The sequence below is a fragment of the Silene latifolia genome, chromosome 7 (assembly GCF_048544455.1).
Source record: "Silene latifolia isolate original U9 population chromosome 7, ASM4854445v1, whole genome shotgun sequence".
Lineage (NCBI taxonomy): Eukaryota > Viridiplantae > Streptophyta > Magnoliopsida > Caryophyllales > Caryophyllaceae > Silene > Silene latifolia.
In genome coordinates this window covers 112,971,472-112,994,505 of record NC_133532.1, presented here as the reverse complement: position 1 = coordinate 112,994,505, position 23,034 = coordinate 112,971,472, and the positions used below count along the sequence as shown (strand labels likewise).

Below are 23,034 nucleotides of genomic sequence, written 5' to 3'. Positions count from 1 at the left end.
GCGTGCCTTGGAGGAAAGCGTTATTGATATCAAGTTGACGGAGGGGCCAGGAGAAAGATGTGGCGAGAGTGAGCATTAAGCGGACTGTAGTGGGTTTAACGACGGGACTGAAGGTGTCGTAATAATCGATGCCTTGCCGCTGATTGAAGCCTTTTGCAACAAGGCGAGCTTTATACTTTTGAATGGAATTGTCGGGATTATATTTGTTACGATACACCCACTTACAACCAATAACATTGTAAGTGGAAGAGGGAGGAACAAGTTGCCATGTACCATTGTTGACAAGGGCAGTGTACTCATCAACCATAGCAGCTTGCCAATGGGAATGCGTTTGAGCTTGTTTAAAGGTGGAAGGAGTAAAGGAGGAAGTGAGAGTAGCAGTTTTGGCGTATTTGGGGTTCGGCTTACGTATATCATTAGTGAGCCTAGTAACAACGGTGCGGGTAGAAGGGGGTGGAGGCGGGGGAGGAGGAGGGGGAGGGGAGGGAGAGGATGAAGGAGGCGGGATTGGAGTCGAAGCAGTAGAGGAAGAAGCAAAGGAGGTAGGTGCGGGTTCAGAAACAGGGGAGGAGGATACCACTGGGTCGACAGGGGTATTGGCCGTAGGAGAGGAAGGGGAAGAAGTTTCAGGTGGGTTGTCCACTGGTGGTGGGGATGGCGTATCAGAGAGAATGGGAACAGTGAACTCACACCATTGAGAAGGTGTGAGTTGAGAGACAATAATGGATGAGTGAAAACGAGGATAAGGGAAATCGTTTTCGACGAATTTGACATGGCGTGATGTGTAAATTTTATTGGTGGTAGGATCCAAACAGTGAAAGGCACTTTGGGTTGGGGAATATCCGACGAATATGCAAGGGACAGATTTGGGCATGAGTTTGTGCGCAACATAAGGTCGGAGCCATGGATAACATAAGCAACCAAAGCTCCGCAATTTAGAGTAATTGGGTGGTTTATTGAAGAGTTTTTGGAACGGGGATATGTTGGAAAGCGTAGGAGTAGGCATACGATTGATGATATAGGTGGCAGTGGAGGTAGCGTGAGGCCAGAAAGTTTGGGGTAGAGAGGCGTGTGACAGAAGGGAGAGAGCAGTCTCAACAATATGACGGTGTCGTCGCTCCGCATAGCCATTGTGTTCGGGAGTATGCGGAGGCGATGTAAGATGAGAAATGCCGTTATTGAAAAGCTCGGGTGTAAGCTTAAGATATTCACCACCGTTATCAGAATAGATTTGAAGGATGGATTTATTGAAAAAATTTTCCACAAGGGCTTTGAAACGTTGAAAGGTAAGGGCGGTGTCAGATTTTCGTTTTAACGGATATAACCACGTGTATTTTGTATAATGATCGACAAAGATAACATAATATTTGTAACCATCATACGATAAAACGGGGGATGTCCATACATCAGAGAAGAGTAATTCAAGGGGAGATGATGAAGTAAGAGTAGAAGTATGAAAAGGCAATTTGTGACTTTTATTAATCAAGCAAGAATTACAATGCTCACTTGGAAGTAAAGATGCATTAATAGGAAATAGACGACTAATTTGTTGAATGATAGGCGAAGCGGGATGTCCAAAGCGATGGTGCCAGGCCAAGGACGTGGAGGAGTGACTGTGATGGAGAGAAGGAGGTTGAGGGCGCCATTCATAGACGCCGTCTCTACTGTGTCCGTGGAGAAGGATGGTGCCCGTTGAGCGTGCCTTGACAGAAAAAGAATCATAGGTAAGTTCAAAGATAGCATCATTGTCACGACAAAATTGCGAAATAGAGAGAATATTGCGCGAAATTGAGGGAACATGAAGAACGTTGTTAAACTGAAATTTAAAGGAAGAGGAAAGAATAGAGAAAGAACCAATATTGGCAATAGGAAGCAAGGATCCATCTCCTATCACTAACTCATCAGACCCATCATAAGGAGAGTGAAGAGCGAGTGTGTTGAGGTCATTCGTCACATGGTGCGTTGCTCCACTGTCAAGCAAATATGTGGTAGGGGACTGTTGGGTAGAGGTGGATGCCGTGTAAGTTTTGGGGGCTTGTGGTGGACGTTGGTTACGATTGGGTGGGATATAAGGTGGGACAACAATGTTGGGATAGAGGCGTTTGAAGGTGGGGCAATTTTCGAGAAAGTGACCAATGATATGGCACCATTGGCACTTACCTTTGAAGGGAGTGTTGGTGATGGAGTTCGAGTTTGGGGTAGGCAGGAGAGGTGGTTGGGTGTAGGTTTTAGTCTGATTGCGGTTGTTGTAGTTGGAACGAAAGGTGGAAGCATGGACAGAGGCAGGGAATTCAGGATTGGAAGGAAAGTTGGGTAAGGAGAGTTCATGATTGATCAATTTTTCATGAAGAGATTCAAAGGATATAGGAGTATCACGGGCTTTGACAGCTTCTATGACGGGTTGGAATGTCTTGTAATCAAGACCTTTGAGGATTTTGGCTATAATATCTTCATTATCCATGGGCTTGCCAAGGATATATAGCTTGTCCGTGCAGACTTTCACGGCTTGCATATATTCGGTTACGGTATTGGTGCCTTTAGAGAGATTGTCAAGACGGTCTTTAATTTGAAGGATATGGCCACGGGAAGGATTGGCATAGGTCGAGGCTAGGATGGTCCATGCTTCACGAGACGAGGAAGCGCGGATGATAAGAGAAGCGATGTCAGTCGAAATTGTACCGACAAGAGCTCCAAAAAGCAGTTTGTCTTGCCTTTTCCAGGTGACATACTTGGGGTTGGGTTCAATTTTCTTGGTGGTGGTGTTTTCTATGGTTTCGGGGGGCAGGGAAACGAGCCATCGAGGTACTTTAAGAGATCATATCCATAGAGGAGGGATTCGATTTGTATCATCCATGGTAAGTATGTGAGCGGGGTGAGTTTATCGCAGCTTGCAAGATTGACAAGCACGAAGGGGGTGGTGGGATCAGCCGTGTTGGGGATAAGCTGGTCTGTGGGTGCCATGGATGACGGGAAAAAAAAACAGGGAGATTATATGTGGGAGATCGAAAAGCTCTGATACCATGTAAAGAATAGAAAGGCTTTGGAACATTAACTGTATTGCATAATTATAATGAACGAGATACAACGATATATATACTAGAGCTATGAGACGGAACTAAACCTAACCTAGCAGCCGTGTAAGAGCTTGGCTAACAAGCAAACTATATACGATTACCTAAAGAGAAAGATTACAAAGTTACAATATGGAAAGCAAATAATTACACCAAGATTAAGTAGTAACAATATCTTTATCAGTAACTGACAAAACGAGACTCGACTATCTAAATAACTAGGTTCGATCACGAGTTGATAATAATCGTATTATAGAAACAATAACAACCTTTAATATATTATTGTACTCTCCGAGAAAAAAACATACACTAACAAAAAAAACGTAGTATTAAGGTACGTACATTGATCTCGAGTTAATAAAAGACTTATTAATAACATATTTTAAAATGTTGCATATTAGTTATTCTGAACTTGATAAAATAGTGTTTATAACTTTTATAAAGACAATATCTTTTGAAAATGGTTCAGCTTATTATTAGCGCACTAACATCGACTCAGATATATAGAGTCTCATGTGACATTTGGCTTTGTCGCTAAATCTAGTCCACTTGATGTTAAATTTTGGCTCCGGTTCCTTCTGTTACATTGCCTCTCATTCTTCTCTTCAAAACGTATATAAAAACGCTCGATAATAAGTTAAATAACAAAAGAATTATGCCCGTCTGAAGTTGAGATGAAAATGTTTAACACGGCTAATAAAAATAACTTAAATAAGATGAATTTTTTTTTTAGAGAAGAGGGTTAGAACGGAGTGATTTTAGAAAAAATAAAAATGTGAAATTTTGTCCATCCTTCGAAAGGGGGTCTAGTAGTTTTAAAATCATAACGAAATAAAACGTAAAACAAGAATGATTTATAAAGGATTGGTAAAAATACGGGGTGTTACATTGATTCTTTCAGTTTGCAGTATCCCATATATCTTCTGATTCTCACTCAAGCTCAGTTGATGACACAAGTGATGCCATTTCCACTAGACCTGTCAGAAATAAAGTCTTATCTTCCAGGTTACATGGATTTGTTCTTCCTTCTGCAACAGGTCTTCCTTCTTCTAATACAGCCAACATGACTTCTTCTCTAACTCTTTGTGATTTGCATGCCTATAGCCATGATTACCAGGCTTCTCTAGCAAGTGTCCTGTCAGTATCTGAACCTCACACTTATAAAGAAGCTGTAAAGGATGAAAGATATGTGAAGGCAATGCAACTTGAATTAGATGCTCTTGAGAGTAATGAGACTTGGGAGATCACTGATCTTCCACCTGGACACACTGCCATAGGTAACAAATGGGTATACAAAACCAAATTCAGACCAGATGGAAGTGTTGAACGATTTAAGGCACGACTAGTAGCAAAGGGATATAATCAAATAGAGGGCAAAGACTTTAAACACACCTTTTCTCCGGTTGCTAAGTTTGCTACAGTTAGACCTATCTTGGCCTTAGCAGCAGCTAGACATTGGGCTCTACATCAATTAGATATTAACAATGCCTTTTTGCATGGTTATTTAGACGAGGTTGTGTATATGGTTCCTCCTCCAGGGTATGACAAGGCTGCTAAGGGACAAGTTTGTAAGCTCAAACGATCATTATATGGTCTTAAACAGGCAAGTAGACAATGGAATGTTGAATTGTCAAGGTTTCTAACTAAACATCTTGGTTTTGCTCAATCCAAACGTGATTATTCTCTCTTCACCAAAGAAACTCCTTGTGACTTCACAATAATCTTAGTCTATGTTGATAATCTTCTCATCACTGGCTCTAATTCTGCCTTCATTTCTCAAATAAAACAAGCTCTGAACTCTCAATTCACTATCAAAAATCTTGGTTATTTGAGATATTTTCTAGGGTTAGAAATTGCAAGAAATCACCGAGGCCTTATACTCAATCAACGAAAATATATTCATGATTTGGTAAAGGATATGGGCTTATTGGATTGTACTCCTTGTCTGATTCCTTTTCCTAAGGGAATGAAACTATCAACGGATCACAATGACCTGTATCCTGATGCAGAATCATACAGACGTCTGATAGGCAGGTTACTTTATCTTAACCTTACAAGACCAGACATTTCATTTTCTGTGCAGCTGCTCAGTCAATTCCTCAGTGAACCTCGTTTTCCTCATTACAATGCTGTCATCCATGTGGTCAAGTATCTTAAGGGTACAATTGATTATGGCCTTCATTACTCCTCTACTTTAGACTTGGTATTACAAGGATACTCTGATGCAGATTGGGGTAACTGTCCCTTTACTGCTCGCTCACTTGTAGGTTATTGTGCTTTTTTAGGCAGGTCTTTGATTACTTGGAAAACAAAAAAAAAACAAAAAACAATATCTAAATCCTCAGCTGAATCGGAGTATCGTAGTATGAGTGTAGCAACCAGTGAACTTGAATGGTTGGGAGGATTGCTCAATGATCTCAAAGTTCAAATTCCTCTTCCAATTCAGTTATTTTGTGATAATTATGCAGCAAAGCACATAGCAGCCAATCCCGTCTTTCATGAACGGACGAAGCACTTAAATATCGATTGTCACTATGTTTGTGATAAGGTGTAAGCTGATTTCATTGCTACATCACATGTCAGCACTCATTTGAAACTAGCAGATATCCTAACCAAAGGTCTTGGTGAACAACAACACAAGTTTCTTTGTTCCAAGTTGGGTCTTGGCTCTCTTACCCCAGTCCCAACTTGAGTATAGTTAGTGATGTACAACTGTCAATTTGTGTTGCTAGGTAGTTGTAGTTTGTTAGAGAAGCTTATAGAGGAAGCTAACCCATTGTATATAAATACCACTCGTGGTTGTAATTATCAGACAAATCAATACAATTTCCTCCATTTTATTTAGCTCTTGTTTCTACAAGTTTCTAGAATATTCACAATTCTTCTTCCTTATTCTTTCTTCTTCCTTGCTTCAGTTTACATCACTTTGAAGCTCCTTTAATGGCATTTCCGCTTAATCGATTTGTTCTGATAAAGAATATAGATGGTGTAAAAAAAAACAAGTCATGGAATTTCAAATACGCCGCAAAAGTAAATAAAATCTTGAATAAGAGTCAAACCATAATTATAAGAATTGTGTCACTCAAAGCATGACACATCATCATGAGTCAATATCTAATGGGCAAAGTAGCAAGTTGACCTAAAAATTTAGTTTACCCTTTGCGCAATTAGACCCCTTTAATTTCATCAAGTTTAAATTAGCCCAACATTCTTAACGTTCTTATTTTTGCTTAAGTAAATGCAAAGTACTCCGTACAAGATAAAAACTCTGATGATATTCATATACTCTAGTTCATAATTTGACTTCTTGACTTTTACTCATTTAGAAGCTATTTAGAATTACTTACCATTTGACTTCTTTTTATTACCTTAATCTATGGAATTAAATTTAGATTGCCTTATAAATTGATTTGTGCTATCCATGAGCATTTAATTAATCTAATAAAAGGTTGTTCTAATTTAATTAGGGTATAATTATTGGTCAGACTGACCAAAGTCTTAAAACTCTATCACATCATTTTTCTACTTACTTACTACTCCCTCTATTTTTCTATATATGACTTTCTCACATTTCGAGACACACACTTCTCTCTTCAATATCTCTCAAATTATATGATTAAATATAGTGATATGTATACTCATGTGAAAGAATTTTTCATAAGGAATTTAATGGTATAATTTTTATAATTTTTTACCAAATATATTTTTGTAAATATTAAAGTCAAAGGTTCGCCTCGAAAAAGCAAAACGTCATATATTAAAAAATGGAGGGAGTATTATTTTATTGTTCAGATCCACCTCAGATTCCCCTCAGACTTTATACATTATCCCTCAGATTTACCTCAGACTCTATTTTCCACTACACTTTTCTTATGGGGTTCTAGATAAAAAAAGAAAACATTAATGTTTTAACACATGTTAGTCTTTTATTAGTTGTCATTATAAAAAGGTGGGGTCAAGAGTCAAGACTCTTATAAAGTCTTAAGTCGAGTCTTGAATTATAAAAAGGTGGGGTTAAGTTGACTCAACTTAAGACTTTGTCAAGACTTAGGTAGATTATTGAGGGTCTTGATTGAGTCTTGTCTTAAAACTCACGTGAGTCTTGTCTCAAGATCCATAAATAATCTTATTCTTAGGGCTTTCTTAGGGCTTGCCTGGAATTCATGGAATAATTAGGGGGTAAATTTTATTTGCGTGATAATTACTAGGAAAATTAATTAGTGGGGTAATGAGTTCTTTAATAATAGGTTTGACATACATAAGAGTAATGATTACTAAGAAGATGTTTTACCCCTTAATCATTACCTAGAGGGGAGGGTGAGTAATGTAATTACCCTTCATGAGGGTAATAGATTCGGGAGGTGAATAATTACTCTCGTATCAAACATGGAAAATGCACCTCACATATCACTCCCCTATTCATTCCTGAGAATGCAATCGTGTTAAAACTCATGAGGGAAATCTTTACTGCTCTGATGATCCTATTCAACTCGAATGCGAACTAAATTGAATTACACCGGAAAACAAAATAAAAATAAAAATAAAAATTACGTGTTCTTATTTGACTTATATTTGAATTCACAAATTCTTGTTTCAGACGATAATTTTTCGTCTGAAGTTTCAAACGGTATACGTGACTAATGTAACCCGAGTAATACAGCCAGTGTTACACCTTATGATAACTTGTTTTTTAATAGTCGAAAGCAAGACCAACTGATTTGAATAACACAAATTCTCATTAAAGACGGACACTATCCGTCACAAGCTGTGCCCCTCTCACAATATGCAAGTGACACTATCCATAGGGTGCTCCATTTCCTTCTCACTTGCCCTTCCACTTGCCTTATTGTGAAATGGATAATATCCATCTTCAGCTTGTCACGAATAGTACAATACTTAAAGTTATTTGATTGCCTTCCAAATTCATGTGAATTGGAAATTCCTAGAAAATGCAAAAAATAAGGTCTTATTTGATTACCCAATTCCTACATAATATAGGAAGTCCTTACCAAAGGGAACTTCCCACATAAATTGAGTTACCATATACCAACCAAACAACTTTTTTTGCAATTCACGTAAATTACAAAATCATATGAATTTTATTTTATGGAGCTTCATCTTCTCATTATCAACCAATTACTTTTGTTTAGACCGACATACGGAGACCTTATATAAGATGGGTATGTGCGCGGCAATCGTTCTTTCTCTGTTGTTTCCAGAATTCATAACAACCTCACCCAAATCAATTTCAGGTTTTTGATTTCATCCCTTTCTCTTTTTTTTTTCTTTAATTATAATTATGCACTACCCTAGATTATTATACTCTTTATCTTCTATGTTGGGGGAAAATTGTAGCTTTCAAATTTCAATTGTCTTTATAGCTGTAGCCCTCGTTCAATAGCTTATAAATTTACGCTAATCTTGTGTTGTTGCTTCGTAATTCTGTTATTTTGTGTCAAGTTTTTAATGTTTTCCGTCTTAAATGAAGTGTTAAAGTGTCGTACACGCAATACACGACCATAGTAAAGTGTTGGAAACCCGGAGTAACGTAGGTTATCACTTGATTAACTAGCAGTGACGGAGCCAGGATTTGAGCTTAGGGGGCGAAAAATTTTAGGGGGCGGGGGGATGAGTAATAATATACGGTACACCTGATTTTTTTTGGAGAATTTAACTAAAAACTTTGAAAATTTCAACCGCCAAGGGGGGCGAGGGCTCCTGCTAGCCCCCCTAGCTCCACCACTGTGATTAAGTATATTATCGTATCAAATGATTGGTTACTTACTCCGTCCCGATCATTTTTTTTACCTTTGGTTTTGACACAAAGATCAAGAAAAGAGAAATGGGCCAATTATTGGATGACAAGTGCACCAAATTGAGTTTGGAGTATCAAATTGTCTATTAAAGGCATTCCCAAAATAGAAAGGTAAACAATTGACTGGGACATCCAAAAATGAAATAGGTAAACAAATGACTAGGACAGAGGGATATTATTTTTTTCCCTGGTTGTTTATGTTATGTGTAAAATTCTTTCTGCGGTACTTTGTTAAAAATATAGGCTTAAAGACGATATACTTCCCGTGCGTAAATTGAGCTAATCTCGAGTTGTCGTCTCGCTTTTTTAGGTTTTCGTCAGAGTTTGGTATTTTGAGGGGAAAACAAAAAGTGACAACGGGTACTGACAAGGAGTCTGATCCAAAACTAGGGTACGTTACAATGAAAGAAAGCGAGGGGGGCTTCCACGGGTGACGAGGGTCAAGAATAAGACTCGCTTCTATCCAGATTACTTCGGAGCAAATCTTGAGGGAGGCGCGTGAGCGACAGGAGGTTGAAATCCACACACCCAAGCAGAAGATTCTCGATTCCAGCGAACTTGCTGACTATCGTCTTAGTAAGCGTAAGGGGTTTGAAGATGCAGTTCGTAGAATGAGAGGGAATGGTGGGGAGTGGGTTAAGTATGCCAAATGGGAGGAATCACAGATGGACTTAGAGCGTGCCCGGTCTGTTTGGGAGAGGGCTGTGGAGGTTAATTCTAGAAATCACACATTGTGGCTGAAGTACGTTGAAATGGAGATGAAGAACGGAAATGTGAACCACGCTCGGAATTTGTGGGATCGTGTTGTCTCGTTGTTGCCTAGGATAGATCAGTTGTGGTATAAATATATACATATGGAGGAAATGCTTGGCAATGTGGCTGGCGCTAGGCAGGTATTTGAGAGATGGATGCAATGGCAGCCTGATGAGCAAGGGTGGCTGTCCTTCATCAAGTTTGAGTTACGCTACAATGAGGTTGATCGTGCCAGGGTAATATACGAGAGGTTTGTGCTGTGTCACCTAAAAATTGGGTCGTGGGTTCGATTTGCAAAATTTGAGATGAAAAACGGGGATATTGCTAAAGCAAGAAATTGCTATGAGCGAGCGGTTGACCTCTTCACAGATGATGAAGATGCTGAGCAGCTGTTTGTGGCGTTTGCTGAGTTTGAAGAAAAATGCAAGGAGATAGAGCGTGCTAGATGTATCTATAAGTTTGCGTTGGTTCATATACCAAAAGGACGAGCTGAGATGGTTTATAAGAAGCTTGTTGCATTTGAGAAACAATATGGGGATAAGGAGGGCATTGATGATGCTGTTGTGGGGAAAAGAAGGTTTCAGTATGAGGCTGAGGTTAAAAAGAACCCCCTTAACTATGACAATTGGTTTGAGTACATTCGATTAGAGGAAAGCGTGGGAATTAAAGAGAGAGTTCGGGAAGTATACGAGAGGGCGATTGCAAATGTTCCTCCAGCTGAAGAGAAGCGATATTGGCAACGATACATCTACTTATGGTAAGAATTGGTGTTTTGTAATTTGATAGCAATCATGTTCCTCTTGATTATATGTGCTCATGTGCCACAGATCACAGTCATGCATTGATAGATTACGGGACAGTGTTCATCAGGGCGCGGTCCTAAAATTTTACGCCAACTGTATAACTTAACAATAAATTGATTTATTTCAGCGTGTTAGTAGTTTGCAACAGGGTCTATTTGGTTTGAACTTAGTTGTGTTTGTGGATTTCAGTTAAGATCATTTAAACATGCTTGAAAACTTGGAATTCTGTTGTCGGTTGTCCCTGATTTGTTTAAGTTGCTTTGATGTAGAAACTTGAATATAACCGTAGAAACTTGAATATAACCTACTTCTGTTTGATTGTGTTGTTGATTCTCACTTCTCCTGAATGATTTTTAGGATCAACTATGCTTTGTTTGAAGAACTTGAGGCTCAAGATATAGAACGAACAAGAGAAGTGTACAGGTACAATATTTAAATGTCACATTTGCCATTTTTTATATTGTTTTTATCTGTTTTTCTTTCTTAAATTTCTCTTTTTATTGCTTCCATTCACTATAATGCCATGCATGTGTCCATTTTCTTACACATTTTTTTTCATGAAAATCTGGAATAACACCTTGCATATTTGTACTCTTAATCTTCATTTCTCTGATCAGGTAGAACCGTAGAAGCCACGTTTGTTTAGGCAGATTCAATTGATCAGTCGACCATAATCTTCTCATCTGCTTCTTCTTTCTTTTTCTGGCAGTTTCATTTTGCTATATAACTTCTGTATAAAAGTGTTCACCGTGCATCATCTGTTTCATGGTCATCAACTTCCCCCCCATCTCATTTTGAGCCCTTTTTTTTTTACCTTGAAAGGATTATCTGTTTGGCATTTTAAAGCTTAAATTTCTGGTTTATCATATTTCAAGTCATTTGTACCTTTAGGTAGCAACAGTCTAACATATGCTTTTGTAATTTTTTAGGGAATGCCTAAAGTTAATTCCCCATGGCAAATTCTCCTTCGGAAAGGTGTGGCTGCTGGCAGCTCAGTTTGAGATACGGCAATTGGTCCTCAATGGTGCACGGCAGATATTGGGAAATGCTATTGGAATGGCTCCAAGGGATAAGGTCAAATACTCAAATCTGACCATTTAGCTGGGAAATTAATGCTATCCTTGGCTGTTTCTAACAATTTCTCTTGGCTTGACAGATTTTCCAGAAGTACATTGAAATAGAATTGCAATTAGGAAACATAGACCGGTGTCGAAAGTTGTACGAGAAGTATCTAGATTGGTCGCCAGGAAACTGCTATGCATGGACTAAATATGCTGAGCTAGAGAGATCTTTTTATGAGATGGATAGAGCAAGGTCAATCTATGAACTTGCCATTGCTCAACCTGCATTGGATAGGCCAGAGTTGGTGTGGCAGGTGAGTATGGGAGCCTATTTTTCGAATTTGATTTTTCCCCCTTCCTAATTCTGAACAAAAAAAAAAAAAAAAACATAAATACATAACAAAACTATTAATCATCAGTAAACTGTTGTTGGTATAGGGCCTCACACAATATGTTCTCTTAGTGCGGTGTTGGATTTGAATCCAGCAAATACCAACTATAACACCCCGAACTTTGGCAAATAATTGATGTACTGTTACAAAATTTAATATTTTAAGAAGAGACAATAGTTGAAGTATATTTTCTGATGAATAGTGAAAAACATTTAGTGTAAAAAAGTAATGTAGAAACCTACAATCGACACTTCCCTTCCTCTTCACTTTATCAAATTCGTTCATCGGTTAATAGTATGGCTTTAATTAGTCTCCAAAATGATTGATAGTATGTTGTTTTGCATTAGTGATTAGCTGCAATCAAACGTTCTTGATGATCTGATGTGTACATGATTAAATGTCTGGATTGGTAATAACACCGAGGCTTTGTAACAGGCATATATTGATTTTGAGATATCAGAGGGTGAATATGAAAACACCAGAGCTCTATATGAGAGACTGCTTGACCGAACCAAGCACTTGAAGGTGTGGATTAGTTATGCAGAGTTCGAAGCTACTGCCATGGGGGATAGTGGGGCCTCAGATATGCCAGAGGACGACTTTCAGGAACGTCATTTTGGAAAAAAGAAACTGTGTGTTCAACGTGCTAGATGTAAGTAACTGGTTACCTGGAATCATTTGTAGTTTTTTCATCTATTATGTAGTGTAGGAATACATTGCTATAGTAGTTTTGCTTACCTTGAGTTGTTCATGTGTTTTATAGTAGTTCTAGGCTTCTAGATATAGCCACTCGACCAAGACGTAGTGTTTGTTAGAATTTTCTGACACCACTATTATGGCATGAATAACGCCATTCTTTTGTGTCCTTTTGTTTGTTTGTCTCAAGTACTGTCTTTATTGTAAACTCCCCGAGCGTCACCTTTTGAGCGAATTAAGGCACATTATTTTTGTAACCTTCTGGACGATTCTGATAATATTCTTGTCTATGCACGCATCAGGTGTTTATGAAAGAGCTATCAGTCATTTCAGGGTTTCAGCTCCTGAGCTGAAAGAGGAGAGGGTCATACTCTTGGAAGAGTGGCTGGACATGGAGAGAGAATTTGGTGAGCTTGGAAATGTCGCTTTGGTTCAGGCTAAAATGCCTAAGAAACTCAAGAGGCGGCGCCCTCTGGTAACAGAGGATGGTCCAGCTGGGTATGTCCTCTAATTTCCGCTATTTACCCATTTTTATGTTAGAGGGCACAATTCTACTTTCTGTAATTCTGTCCTATGCTGGCCTGGATTGATTTCATTTTTATGCTGTGACTCCCTCCATTCCATCTACAGTACTCGACTTTGACCGATATTTTCTAACAATATACAATAGTTCACAAATGTTAAAAAATGATAATAGAAAAACATTTGTTTTGATGAATAACACGACAATTTTACATTGTATACATCTCTAGTTCTCTACTTGTATGTGGAGAAATTAATGCTCAAAGTTAATATCAGTTGACTACCAAAGTGAAATGGGGAGAATAAATTTTGGAATGGAGTTATATTTAGTTGCACTAGGTCATAGATGAATTTGCAATTGCGGACCTGATGAGGAGGAGTTGATGCTTTATAAAACTCAAAGTTATAATGAATGTTGTTTGCTGAATCTGTTCAAAATTGTCCTAAATATTTAGAAATTTGTACAGGTTTGAGGAGTACGTTGACTACCTCTTCCCAGAGGATACCCAGACAGCCAATCTGAAGATGTTGGAGGCTGCGGCATATAGATGGAAGAAGCTGAAAGCTTCTGGTGGCGATGACTAGCAAGTGGCAACCTTAATTTTGTAGATTTGATTATATTTTCGTAAATTCAATAGTCATCTTATTTTGAAATTGTTGGTTGTGTAGTTCTATTAACGGCGTAAATACGTTTTTTCTTATAGCAGTTCTGCTGACTGCAAGGGTTGTAGAATCTCATTAACAGCCCTACTCACGACTACAAGTTCCGCAATGAGTGACTTCAATTTACAGTACCAAGTTTCAGGTGCTATCTCGACATTTTTTTATTTTAGCGTAAGACCTCTCATAATTTAAGTGACAATCCCTTAGTGACCCCCTCCAACGAGCCTATAAACACACACAGTACAACCTTTTATTAATTTCAATATCATCGTGCTTCTCTGCTCCGTTTGAATTATGATGTATCCAGCAAACCAGTTCCAAGTGCTTACGATTCCGTTTGAGATTGTTATCTATTTTGGTACGGGGTACACATTTGATTGATCGCTGGTTTGTTTATGATTTGTGTTGTATAAATCCTTGTATCCAGTTTTCTGACGGATGATTGCTGTCCGTGCCAACTCTGCTGAGAAAGATTCGGATTTCCGAAAGAGTGCTTTTGCGGTTCCATGTAACCAACCACTGAACCACTTAAGATTACCAAGATTCAACTATTAAGGCTAGGAGTTGCAGCACCGGAGTTCTATCTTGGATCAACCGACTCTTGAATCAGTTACTCGATGGTATGGAAAACACAATTTTTTGTATTGGAGCCACGATACTTTGTAAAACTGTTATACTGCCTCCGGTTAATATCACGGTGCGAGTTGTGCGCCAACTCTTTTAAATAGGTTGCTGCTTGCTGCTGTTGAAGGGGCAGTATTTCCCGCATAACATTTTTTATGGAGGCTGATATTGTACAATCCTAGTTACACATAGCGGAGTATATGGGAAGCTCGGAAGGAATTGCATGTGGGTATTCGTAAGAGAATTAGAGATGGCCAGACTACGCTTGTTTGGGTTGACCCTTGGATTACGGGAACCCAGTCAAGACGTGTTATCTCGCCTAGGGAAGAGGCGGCCCATGATATGCGAGTGGCGGAGCTGATGAATGAGGGGCTTGAGTCTTGAATGCTTTTTCTTCATCCTTTCTTCTTTTCGGAATAAACCCAAACTTCAATTTCATCGGGCAAGGCCCAGGCCCATTTGCATGATTTAACACCTCCACAATTTCAACTTTCTCTCAACCCCATATTTCGTCTCATCAATCAACACAATATCATCCGCAAACATCATATACCAAGGGATGTCGTCCTGAAGATTACCCCTCGTCAATTCATCCATAACTATGGCAAAGAGAAAAGAACTAAGTGCGGAACTTCGATGCACCCCAATAATAATGGGAAATTCTTCCGTTCTCACAACATTTTAGCTCCATAAGTTAGTCAACTTTAGGATAGTGATTAAGATCATGCCATGACAATTTCAAAAAGACAATTAAGATAAGACTATTTCATTTCTCTCTTTCATTATCAATATTAGCTTCTACAAACTTTATTTGCTCGCAAATCGTACTTATACAGTTATCTTTTATAATATACTCCCTCGTATTCACTATTTTTTTCTTTATTTTCTTAAACGGATTATTCAGGTTTTCTTTCACTTTCTTATTTTTGGAAACTTTTACTCTTTTGACCTCACAATTCCTTATTTAACTCCTAATTATTCATTCCTCTCTCTTATCACCAAACCCACCTGTTCCGGGTGTAGTTTCGGAGCAGTGTTTTGTGACCACGTAAGCTTGTGGAATGATGTCGTTGCTTGTCTCTTCCTTTCGCTCTCTCCTGTAAAGATGAACAAACTGAGGGCTCGGCTTGGTACCGAGCGTATTCACTCCGACGCTCAAGTCAGTAAACTTAAAGAGATTAAGTTGTGTGTTACTTGGCGAAATATATTGTTGAGAGATAAGGGAGTTTATACCAGATTAATAGTGAGTTTTTGGATGAATTGTCGATTATTGGATCGTTTTCTCAATGAGGATTGAGGAGTATTTATAGACTTTCACCTTTTGTCATGTAGTGGTCAAGTGGCAGAGCAGGTGGAAAGACTGTTCTACCCTCGGCCGAGGGACCCATGGCAGGCTGGCTGGCCTGGCTGACTCCATGCCGAGGGGACTGGATGTGAGTACGCGGATATGCCTCCCGGCTGGCTAGATGCCTAGCCGAGACCCAGTGACAGCCGACAGTCGCGCGGTTAGGGTCGTCTAATACGTTGACTTGCTGTCTTTTGGCTTTGACCTTGCTCAATATGTTGACTCGGTCAGCGGGTGCAGAATACCTCAGCCAGGGTGAGTGGGGTCGGTATGAGGCCCATCTTTGCTTTTTATGTTTCTGTTTTTGAACCTTGGTTTATTTCTTTTGCTTAACTCCTGCTTCGTTTCTTTTGCAGATCGATTTGGCCCGGAACTGCCTGTCTCCGTCCTCAAGAGGTTGGGACTTGACGAGAACGGGAGAGTTGTTGAGTTGCATCCTAAGGCCTTGCCACGTGATCGTAGACCGGCCCCAAACGAGCTTATGGAGCAGCAGTTGAAGGCACTGGATGTGACGGCGGCTCAGGCGCAGATTGCCGGTAACGTGCCGCGCCGGAGACCAAAGACAACGTCTACGGCGGCGACGACGTCAACTCCGGCTCAGTCTTCAATCCCCGTAATCCAAAAGGAGCAGGTGGTCGTCGTCGATGTTGAAGAGGAGGTCACCGTTGTGGAGGGTCCTCCTCCTTCAAAGAAGAGAAAAGAAACAATGCATGCTGCCGCTGTTACCGAGGCCGGGAAAAAGAATGACTAAGCCGGCCCTCTATCCACGAAGGTCAAGACTGGTACGGATCTAACCCACGGCTCGGATTTAGCCGGTTCTTTAGGCATTCCTGATGACAGGCTCTCTGACATGTCAATGAATGTTGACATGGATGCTTTGTCTGAATTTTTTGTAGATCAACCGTCGCCGGCCGCTGTTCTTATTGATCGCCAATTGGAGAAGCGGCCCGTGCAGACGGGCAATCAAAATCACACGGCCCTCAACCTTGGTCTCGGCCAGCGCCATTTTCTTTTCCACATTTGATGTCCATTACACATCCATGTGGAGGGGGGATATGGTACGGCCTAAACAGAACCAAGCCGAGGAAGAAGAAGCCGGAGAAGAAGTTCAACTTGCGCAGAATACGCTCAACACTCATCGAAGGTCCATACCACGGCATAGACTACGCTGGGGCAAATTGATGGGGCATATTTCGCACCGCCGACCGAGTCAACATATTGAGCAAGGTCAAAGCCAAAAGAGAAGAAGTTAACGTATTAGATTAACCGACGCAGCTGTCGGCCTCATTACTGGGTCTCGGCTAGGCATCTAGCCACCGGGAGGCATATCCGCGTACTCACATCCGGTCCCCTCGGCATGGAGTCGGCCAGGCCGGCCGGCCGCCATGGGTCCCGGCCGAGGGTAGAACGGTCTTTCCACCTGCTCTGCCACTTGGCCACTTGGCCACTACGTGACAAAAGGTGAAAGTCTATAAATACTCCTCAATCCTCATTGAGAAAACGATCCAATAATCGACAATTCATCTCACAATTCACTAATCTGGTATAAACTCCCTCATCTCTCTACAATATATTACGCCAAGTAACACACAACTTAATCTCTTTAAGTTTACTGACTTGAACGTCGGAGTGAGTACGCTCGGTACCAAGCCGAGCCCTCAGTTTGTTCATATTTACAGGAGAGAGCGAAAGGAAGAGACAAGCAACGACATCATTCCACAAGCTTACGTGGTCACAAAACACTGCTCCGAAATTATACCCGGAACACCACCTAACCTTTTTACTCCTATTTTATTGTTTTCCTTAAATCTTGTGTCTATAAACAAGGGGAAGAAAATAGAGACTAGGAAGTATGAATTATGATTGTGTTATCAGTCATAATTCCTACAAACGCGTTCATAAGAAATAGATCAAGGAGTATGTTGAATGATTCTAACAAAGAAAATATGCTGAAAAGAAATAGAGGTATAAGCAGACATGACGAAGAAACAAAAAATTACGGAATACTCCCTCCTATTCACCATTTTCTTCCCCCTTCTTTTTTGCACAAGAAATAAGAAATTGAATTTGGACCACATAAAACATACTACCCCACATACTATTGAATTTGGACCACGCAAATCAACCCAAAAAAGGAAATAAGGAAGAAAACGTGAATAATCCGTAAAAGGAAATAGGGAAGAAAATGGTGAATAAGAGGGAGTATAAATTAGAAACAACTCCGTAGTATGTACCGTAAATAATATAAATACGATGATCATTTGACATGAGATTGACGTATGGATAAACATAAGCCAAATTTGTTAGGTGCAACAAAATTGTGAAAAAAATACTCTACAATTCTACAAAAACGCTAAACAATGACACTTTAATGTCTGACTTTTTTCAAAGATGCTAGGAATACACGGCGTGTACCAGGCCTTGGTACACGGGCCAATCAACGCTCGCCACGTGTAAAGGTGAGTCAAAGATTCTTTTTTTGTTTGGAGGGAAAGTTGGAGGGAAAAATGAGAGGGATTATTTGGGTTTTGGCGGGAGTAGTATTGGGAATAACCCCAAGATTAATTAACACTTATTTTAATCTAATCTCCATAATTAACAACACTTATTTTAATCTAATCTTTATAATTAACAACACTTATTTTTAATCTAATCTTTATAATTAACAACACTTATTTTTAATCTAATCTTTTTAATTGACACTTTATCTCTGTTATTATTTTCATTACTTAAATACAGTAACTTATACTAGAACAAAAAAAATACAGTGATTAAAATTTTGGAAACCTTATTTTTTAATACTCGTTGAACATCTACACCAAAAAAAAAAATACTCGTTCAACATTTGATTAAATGGCGCTTGATTTTGATTTCAATAACTTGTATGTAGAAGGTGAATGTTCACGAGCAGCAGAAACAAAAGGCAACGGTGAAGCAGAATATAACGGCGATGTTGATTTAATGAAAGAGTATGTCGAGTTGTATGGCGACGGTCCAGTGGATGATGATGACACCGTTGTTACTGCTGCTGAGAACGACAACATTGTTGAACCTGTTGTAGGTTTGGCTTACAAGTCATCTGAAGAACTCGCAGCTTTCGCCCATTCATACGCATATAAGAAGGGGTTTTCATGGTACATTCGCACTAATAAACTCTTTAAAAAGTACAAGGAAGACGGTGTTTCAAAAAAAGGTTCTTTTAAGAATGAACCGCGGTATCATATGTATGAAAGATTAAGGCTTTGTTGTGGTCATGCTGCTAAAACCAAGGATGCCTGCAATGTTTACATTGAGTCCCGTTATTTCGACGATGAAGACGTAGTGAAGATAACGCAATGCCATTTAGAGCACAACCATGAGATGGATCCTAAAAAAAGTCGGTTATTTGTTGGGTTTAGACATATAAATGACTACTTCAAAAAGAAGAGAATGATCAATGATGCTGCTGGTATTTCAATATTAAATAATTACAAGTCGTTGGCCTTGGAGGGGGGAGGTCATGAGAACCTTGGCTTTAAGTTTAGTGATAGTCGAAACGCCATCAATCAAGAACGAAGACGTAGCGTCATAGATGGCGATGCTAAAGAATTGAAGGCATATTTTGAGAAGATGAAAGAGGAGGATCCTAATTATTTCTATGCAATTGAGCTCAATGATTTTGAGGCTCCAATGAATGTTTTTGGTGTGATTCACGCTGCCGAGCTATGTTTAAATCTTACGGAGACGCTGTGACATACGATACAACTTTCTTGACGAATATGTAAGGCGTTATATCTCAATTTATCTATGTTAAAATTTTATTTTGATTAATCGTATTTGTTTGTTTGGTTATGTAAGAGTAGGAGTGTTTTACGGTGCTTCAAGAATTCATAAAATTAAAATTACCAATTTAATTGTACTATAGAAATTATTATGATTAGTGATTTTATTTGTTTGGTTATGTAAGTATAAGTTTTGTAGTATATCATTAATCTGATAGAATAAATCATGGTGTTGCAGGTATCGCATGCCTTTTTCCCCTTTCATAGGGGTGAATCAACATGGGAATTCAATTGTTTTTGCTTGTGCTTTGGTTACGCGTGATTATGAAGAAAGTTTTGAGTGGGTTTTTGCCAAGTTTTTAGAATGCATGGGTAAAGCTCCATCAGTTATATTGATGACCAGGAAAGAGCAATTGGTAATGCAATTAAAAAAATCTTCCCCAACACTCACCACAGGCTCTGCCTTTGGCACATATTGAAAAATGCTGGTAAAAATCTGGGAAAACATCCACTTTGGAACGATATCTCAAGTGACCTTAATTTAGCAGTTCACGACAGTTTGGAGGTGCATGATTTTGTGATAGCATGGAAGGAAATGGTTCGTAAATATGGTATTGAAAAATGTCCGTGGGTGATAGAGTCGTATTTGATCAGGGAGAGTTGGGTCCCCGCATATTGGCGTGGGATATTTTGTGCTGGGATGTCGTCGACGCAGAGGAGTGAGCAACAAAACCGGTATTTCAAAAGTTATGTCAATGGGAGGACTACTTTAAGTCAGTTTGCAAAGAAAATTGAGGAAGCCTTGAAATTGAAAGTGGAGGAGGAGATCGCGTGTAATACCCCGTATTTTATATTGTTCATCGAGTCGAGCAATTGTTTAGTCGTATTGATATCGTAAGATCGAGTTATCGTAAACTTGTTAAGACGGGTTAATTGAACGAATCACGTCACCTAATTCCTTTTTCTACACATACCCATCTACCCGTTGACCCAAGCCCATTTACCCATGACCCAATTAACCTTTTTACCTAAGTTTAACCTAATTCTACCCTAACCCTAAAAACCTCACTCCCTCACCCGCCTATCATCTTTGAGCGGCACATTCCCCATCAATCACACAAATCGAGGAAGGGAGAGTGAGTGTGGGTGTTTTCAGAGCAGCAAGGAGGGCCTTAGGGTGTTAGTCGACGACCATAGTGAACCCTGGTGGCTGTGGAGGTGGCGGAAAAAGGTATGGGTGCAACTTTCTCTTTCGTTTTCGTTTTCTGTCGGGTCTTTGTTTGTGTTGTCGTGACTCAGGGAGGGGGTACTGGTGTTTGGTGACGGGGTAGTGGTAATGGGTGATTGGAGTCGTCCCTATTGGTGGTGGTTAGGTGGGTTTTAGGCGGTGGAATAGGCGGCAGGAGGTGTTGTCGACAGGGGTGGTCAGACGGGTTTGGGTATAGGTTTCAGGCGAGTTTAGAGGGGTAGCTTTGGGGTGGTGCCACCGTCGACTAGGGGGAGGTCGACAAGGTGGTGCTAGGTTGTCTGTGTTCGTGGTCTGACGGCGAGCAAGGGCGTGGTGGTTGTCAGGGGTATGGGTGTTGGTTGCGGTGGTGGTAAAAAGGAAAACAGTGGGTGTTGGTGTTGATGCGCGGTGAACCAGGCCAAATGCCAGCCCTGGTTCGACTCGCCGGCGGCAGTCGACCAGGCTGGTGGTGGTTGCTGGTGGTGGGGACGAAGTGGGGGTCAGGTCTGGTGGTTGTCGTGGTGGCTAGGTGGTGCGTGAGGAGTGTGTGAGTGTGCGAAGGGACTAAAAGTGCGTGAGGGGTTATTCGAGTTGTTTTTTTTGAAACGGGTTTTCATAGTTAATCGTTATAATTCGTTAATGGGTCGTATGTTTAACTAATTAATTTAATTCCGAGTTATTTAATTAATAAAAGACGGGTTTAAGTCGGGTTGTTGAATTGTTTTATGTCTGAGTCGGGTTTTCTTAAAATGTTTAATTCGTTCAATATTTTATCTATCATAGTAGTTATTTAAAGTAATTCCCGAGTCGGTTAAATAATTCAAGTCGGGTTTTGAGTCGGGACTGATTAAAGTGGAAAGTTACTATTTCGGGAAAGTTTCCATTTTGGGAAATTCTATATTTAGTAGTTAGTTATAATAAATATTACAATTGTTTAGGTGACGGATTCGTGAAGGATCGATAATCAAATTCATTGCTTTATTTCTGGACTGCTTAACTGCTTAATTGGATTTGCTGGCACTTTGAGGTAGGGAAATACACTTACTCTATTAACGTTGTTGAATTGTGTTGACTTGATTCCTGGTTGTTGATTTACGTTACCATTTATATTCGGAAATGTGATCGACTGATTTGACCGTATTGAGTATGATATCACAACATCGGGTGACTGGCATGACTTTATGATTTATCAGTTCAGTGATTTATATACATATTGCATTGCATTAATTACTGTTGAGCATTTCATATGCATTGGAGTTGGAGGAGGATGTGGTGGTGACGATGTGGAGATACGATGTGATGTTGTGATAAGGCCCGGGGCGGGTTCTGCAGACTTGCCCTGGTGTCCTCGGTGTTGAAAGCGGATCGACTTCGGTCGATATTTATAGTCTACCGGGGATCGGTATGACTGGGCGTTCCGGGGTATGAGATGTGTGTGATGAGTTGAGATGGAGATGGAGGTGACGGAGTATCATGCATATCATATTTTATTGTTTTATTGTTTTCCCTACTCAACCTCGTGGTTGACCCTGTGTATTCGTGAACACCTGTGATGAACCGTTTTATGGGGAGCAGACTTGACAGGTTTAAGAGATAGGACGGGAGCTGGATGGGCGTGAGACATTGGATCAGACGACTTAGTATTAGATCATCATCTAGAAGACTTCACTTTTGTTTATGTCAGTTCTTGTAATTTAATTTGAAAAGAGAATTTGTAATAATTAAAGTTAAAATATTATATAAATTGCCCTGGAGTTTAATTTGTTATTCACTACCTCGGGAAACCGAGATGGTAACAGTCCGTTTTATTAGGGAATGTCTTGCTAAAGGCTCCTTCATAAATCGGGGTGTTACAAAGTGGTATCAGAGCGAACGGTCTTCAGGCCTAAAGCAATGAACCTAATGAACGTAGGATGTGTCTAAATAAAATGAACCCCTGGGAATAAACTGCTAGGAGCTCACAGTGCGGTTAAGAAGGCGCCCTTAATGCGTACTCTTTTGCCCTCTCAGTTTTGAACCAGGCAACCCAAGAGAAAACGAGTGAATGGGGTAGTTAGAAGGAAAACCTTGGACATAAGCGAGTTGATGTATACCTTGAGACCTAGTGCTGAAATTATGACATTTATCTGGATGGATAATCAATGAAGCGTTGGATTGTGGTAATCGTGAGCATGAGAATAATTGCGAATTTATGATATTTATGTGGATGGATGTGAATGACGTGTTGATAGTGCTATTATGTCTGGTAAAATGTGGTTATGTGATCCCAAAGCCATGTTAGAATAGTATCGTGATAGTAA

At 39.8% G+C, this 23,034-nt stretch overlaps 1 protein-coding gene and 1 pseudogene across 1 annotated transcript; both read left to right on the top strand.

The window, feature by feature from the left end:
* Positions 1-2,612: 2,612 nt before the first annotated feature.
* LOC141590542 (uncharacterized) lies at positions 2,613-13,938 on the top strand (annotated as a pseudogene).
* A 4,660-nt stretch (positions 13,939-18,598) lies between these two features.
* LOC141590541 (protein FAR1-RELATED SEQUENCE 5-like) lies at positions 18,599-20,229 on the top strand. Its single transcript, XM_074411123.1, has 3 exons — positions 18,599-19,473; positions 19,745-19,922; positions 20,161-20,229. The coding sequence occupies exons 1-3, from the start codon at positions 18,599-18,601 to the stop codon at positions 20,227-20,229; spliced, it is 1,122 nt and encodes a 373-aa protein (XP_074267224.1).
* The last annotated feature ends 2,805 nt before the right edge of the window (positions 20,230-23,034 follow it).

Excerpts from the sequence above, each read along its gene's own strand:
- LOC141590541 (XM_074411123.1), top strand. The coding sequence starts at position 18,599 with ATGGCGCTTGATTTTGATTTCAATAACTTGTATGTAGAAGGTGAATGT. Across the intron at positions 19,474-19,744 it reads TTAAATCTTACGGAGACGCT|GTATCGCATGCCTTTTTCCC; the intron begins GTGACATACGAT and ends ATGGTGTTGCAG. Across the intron at positions 19,923-20,160 it reads TGACCAGGAAAGAGCAATTG|GGAGAGTTGGGTCCCCGCAT; the intron begins GTAATGCAATTA and ends GTATTTGATCAG.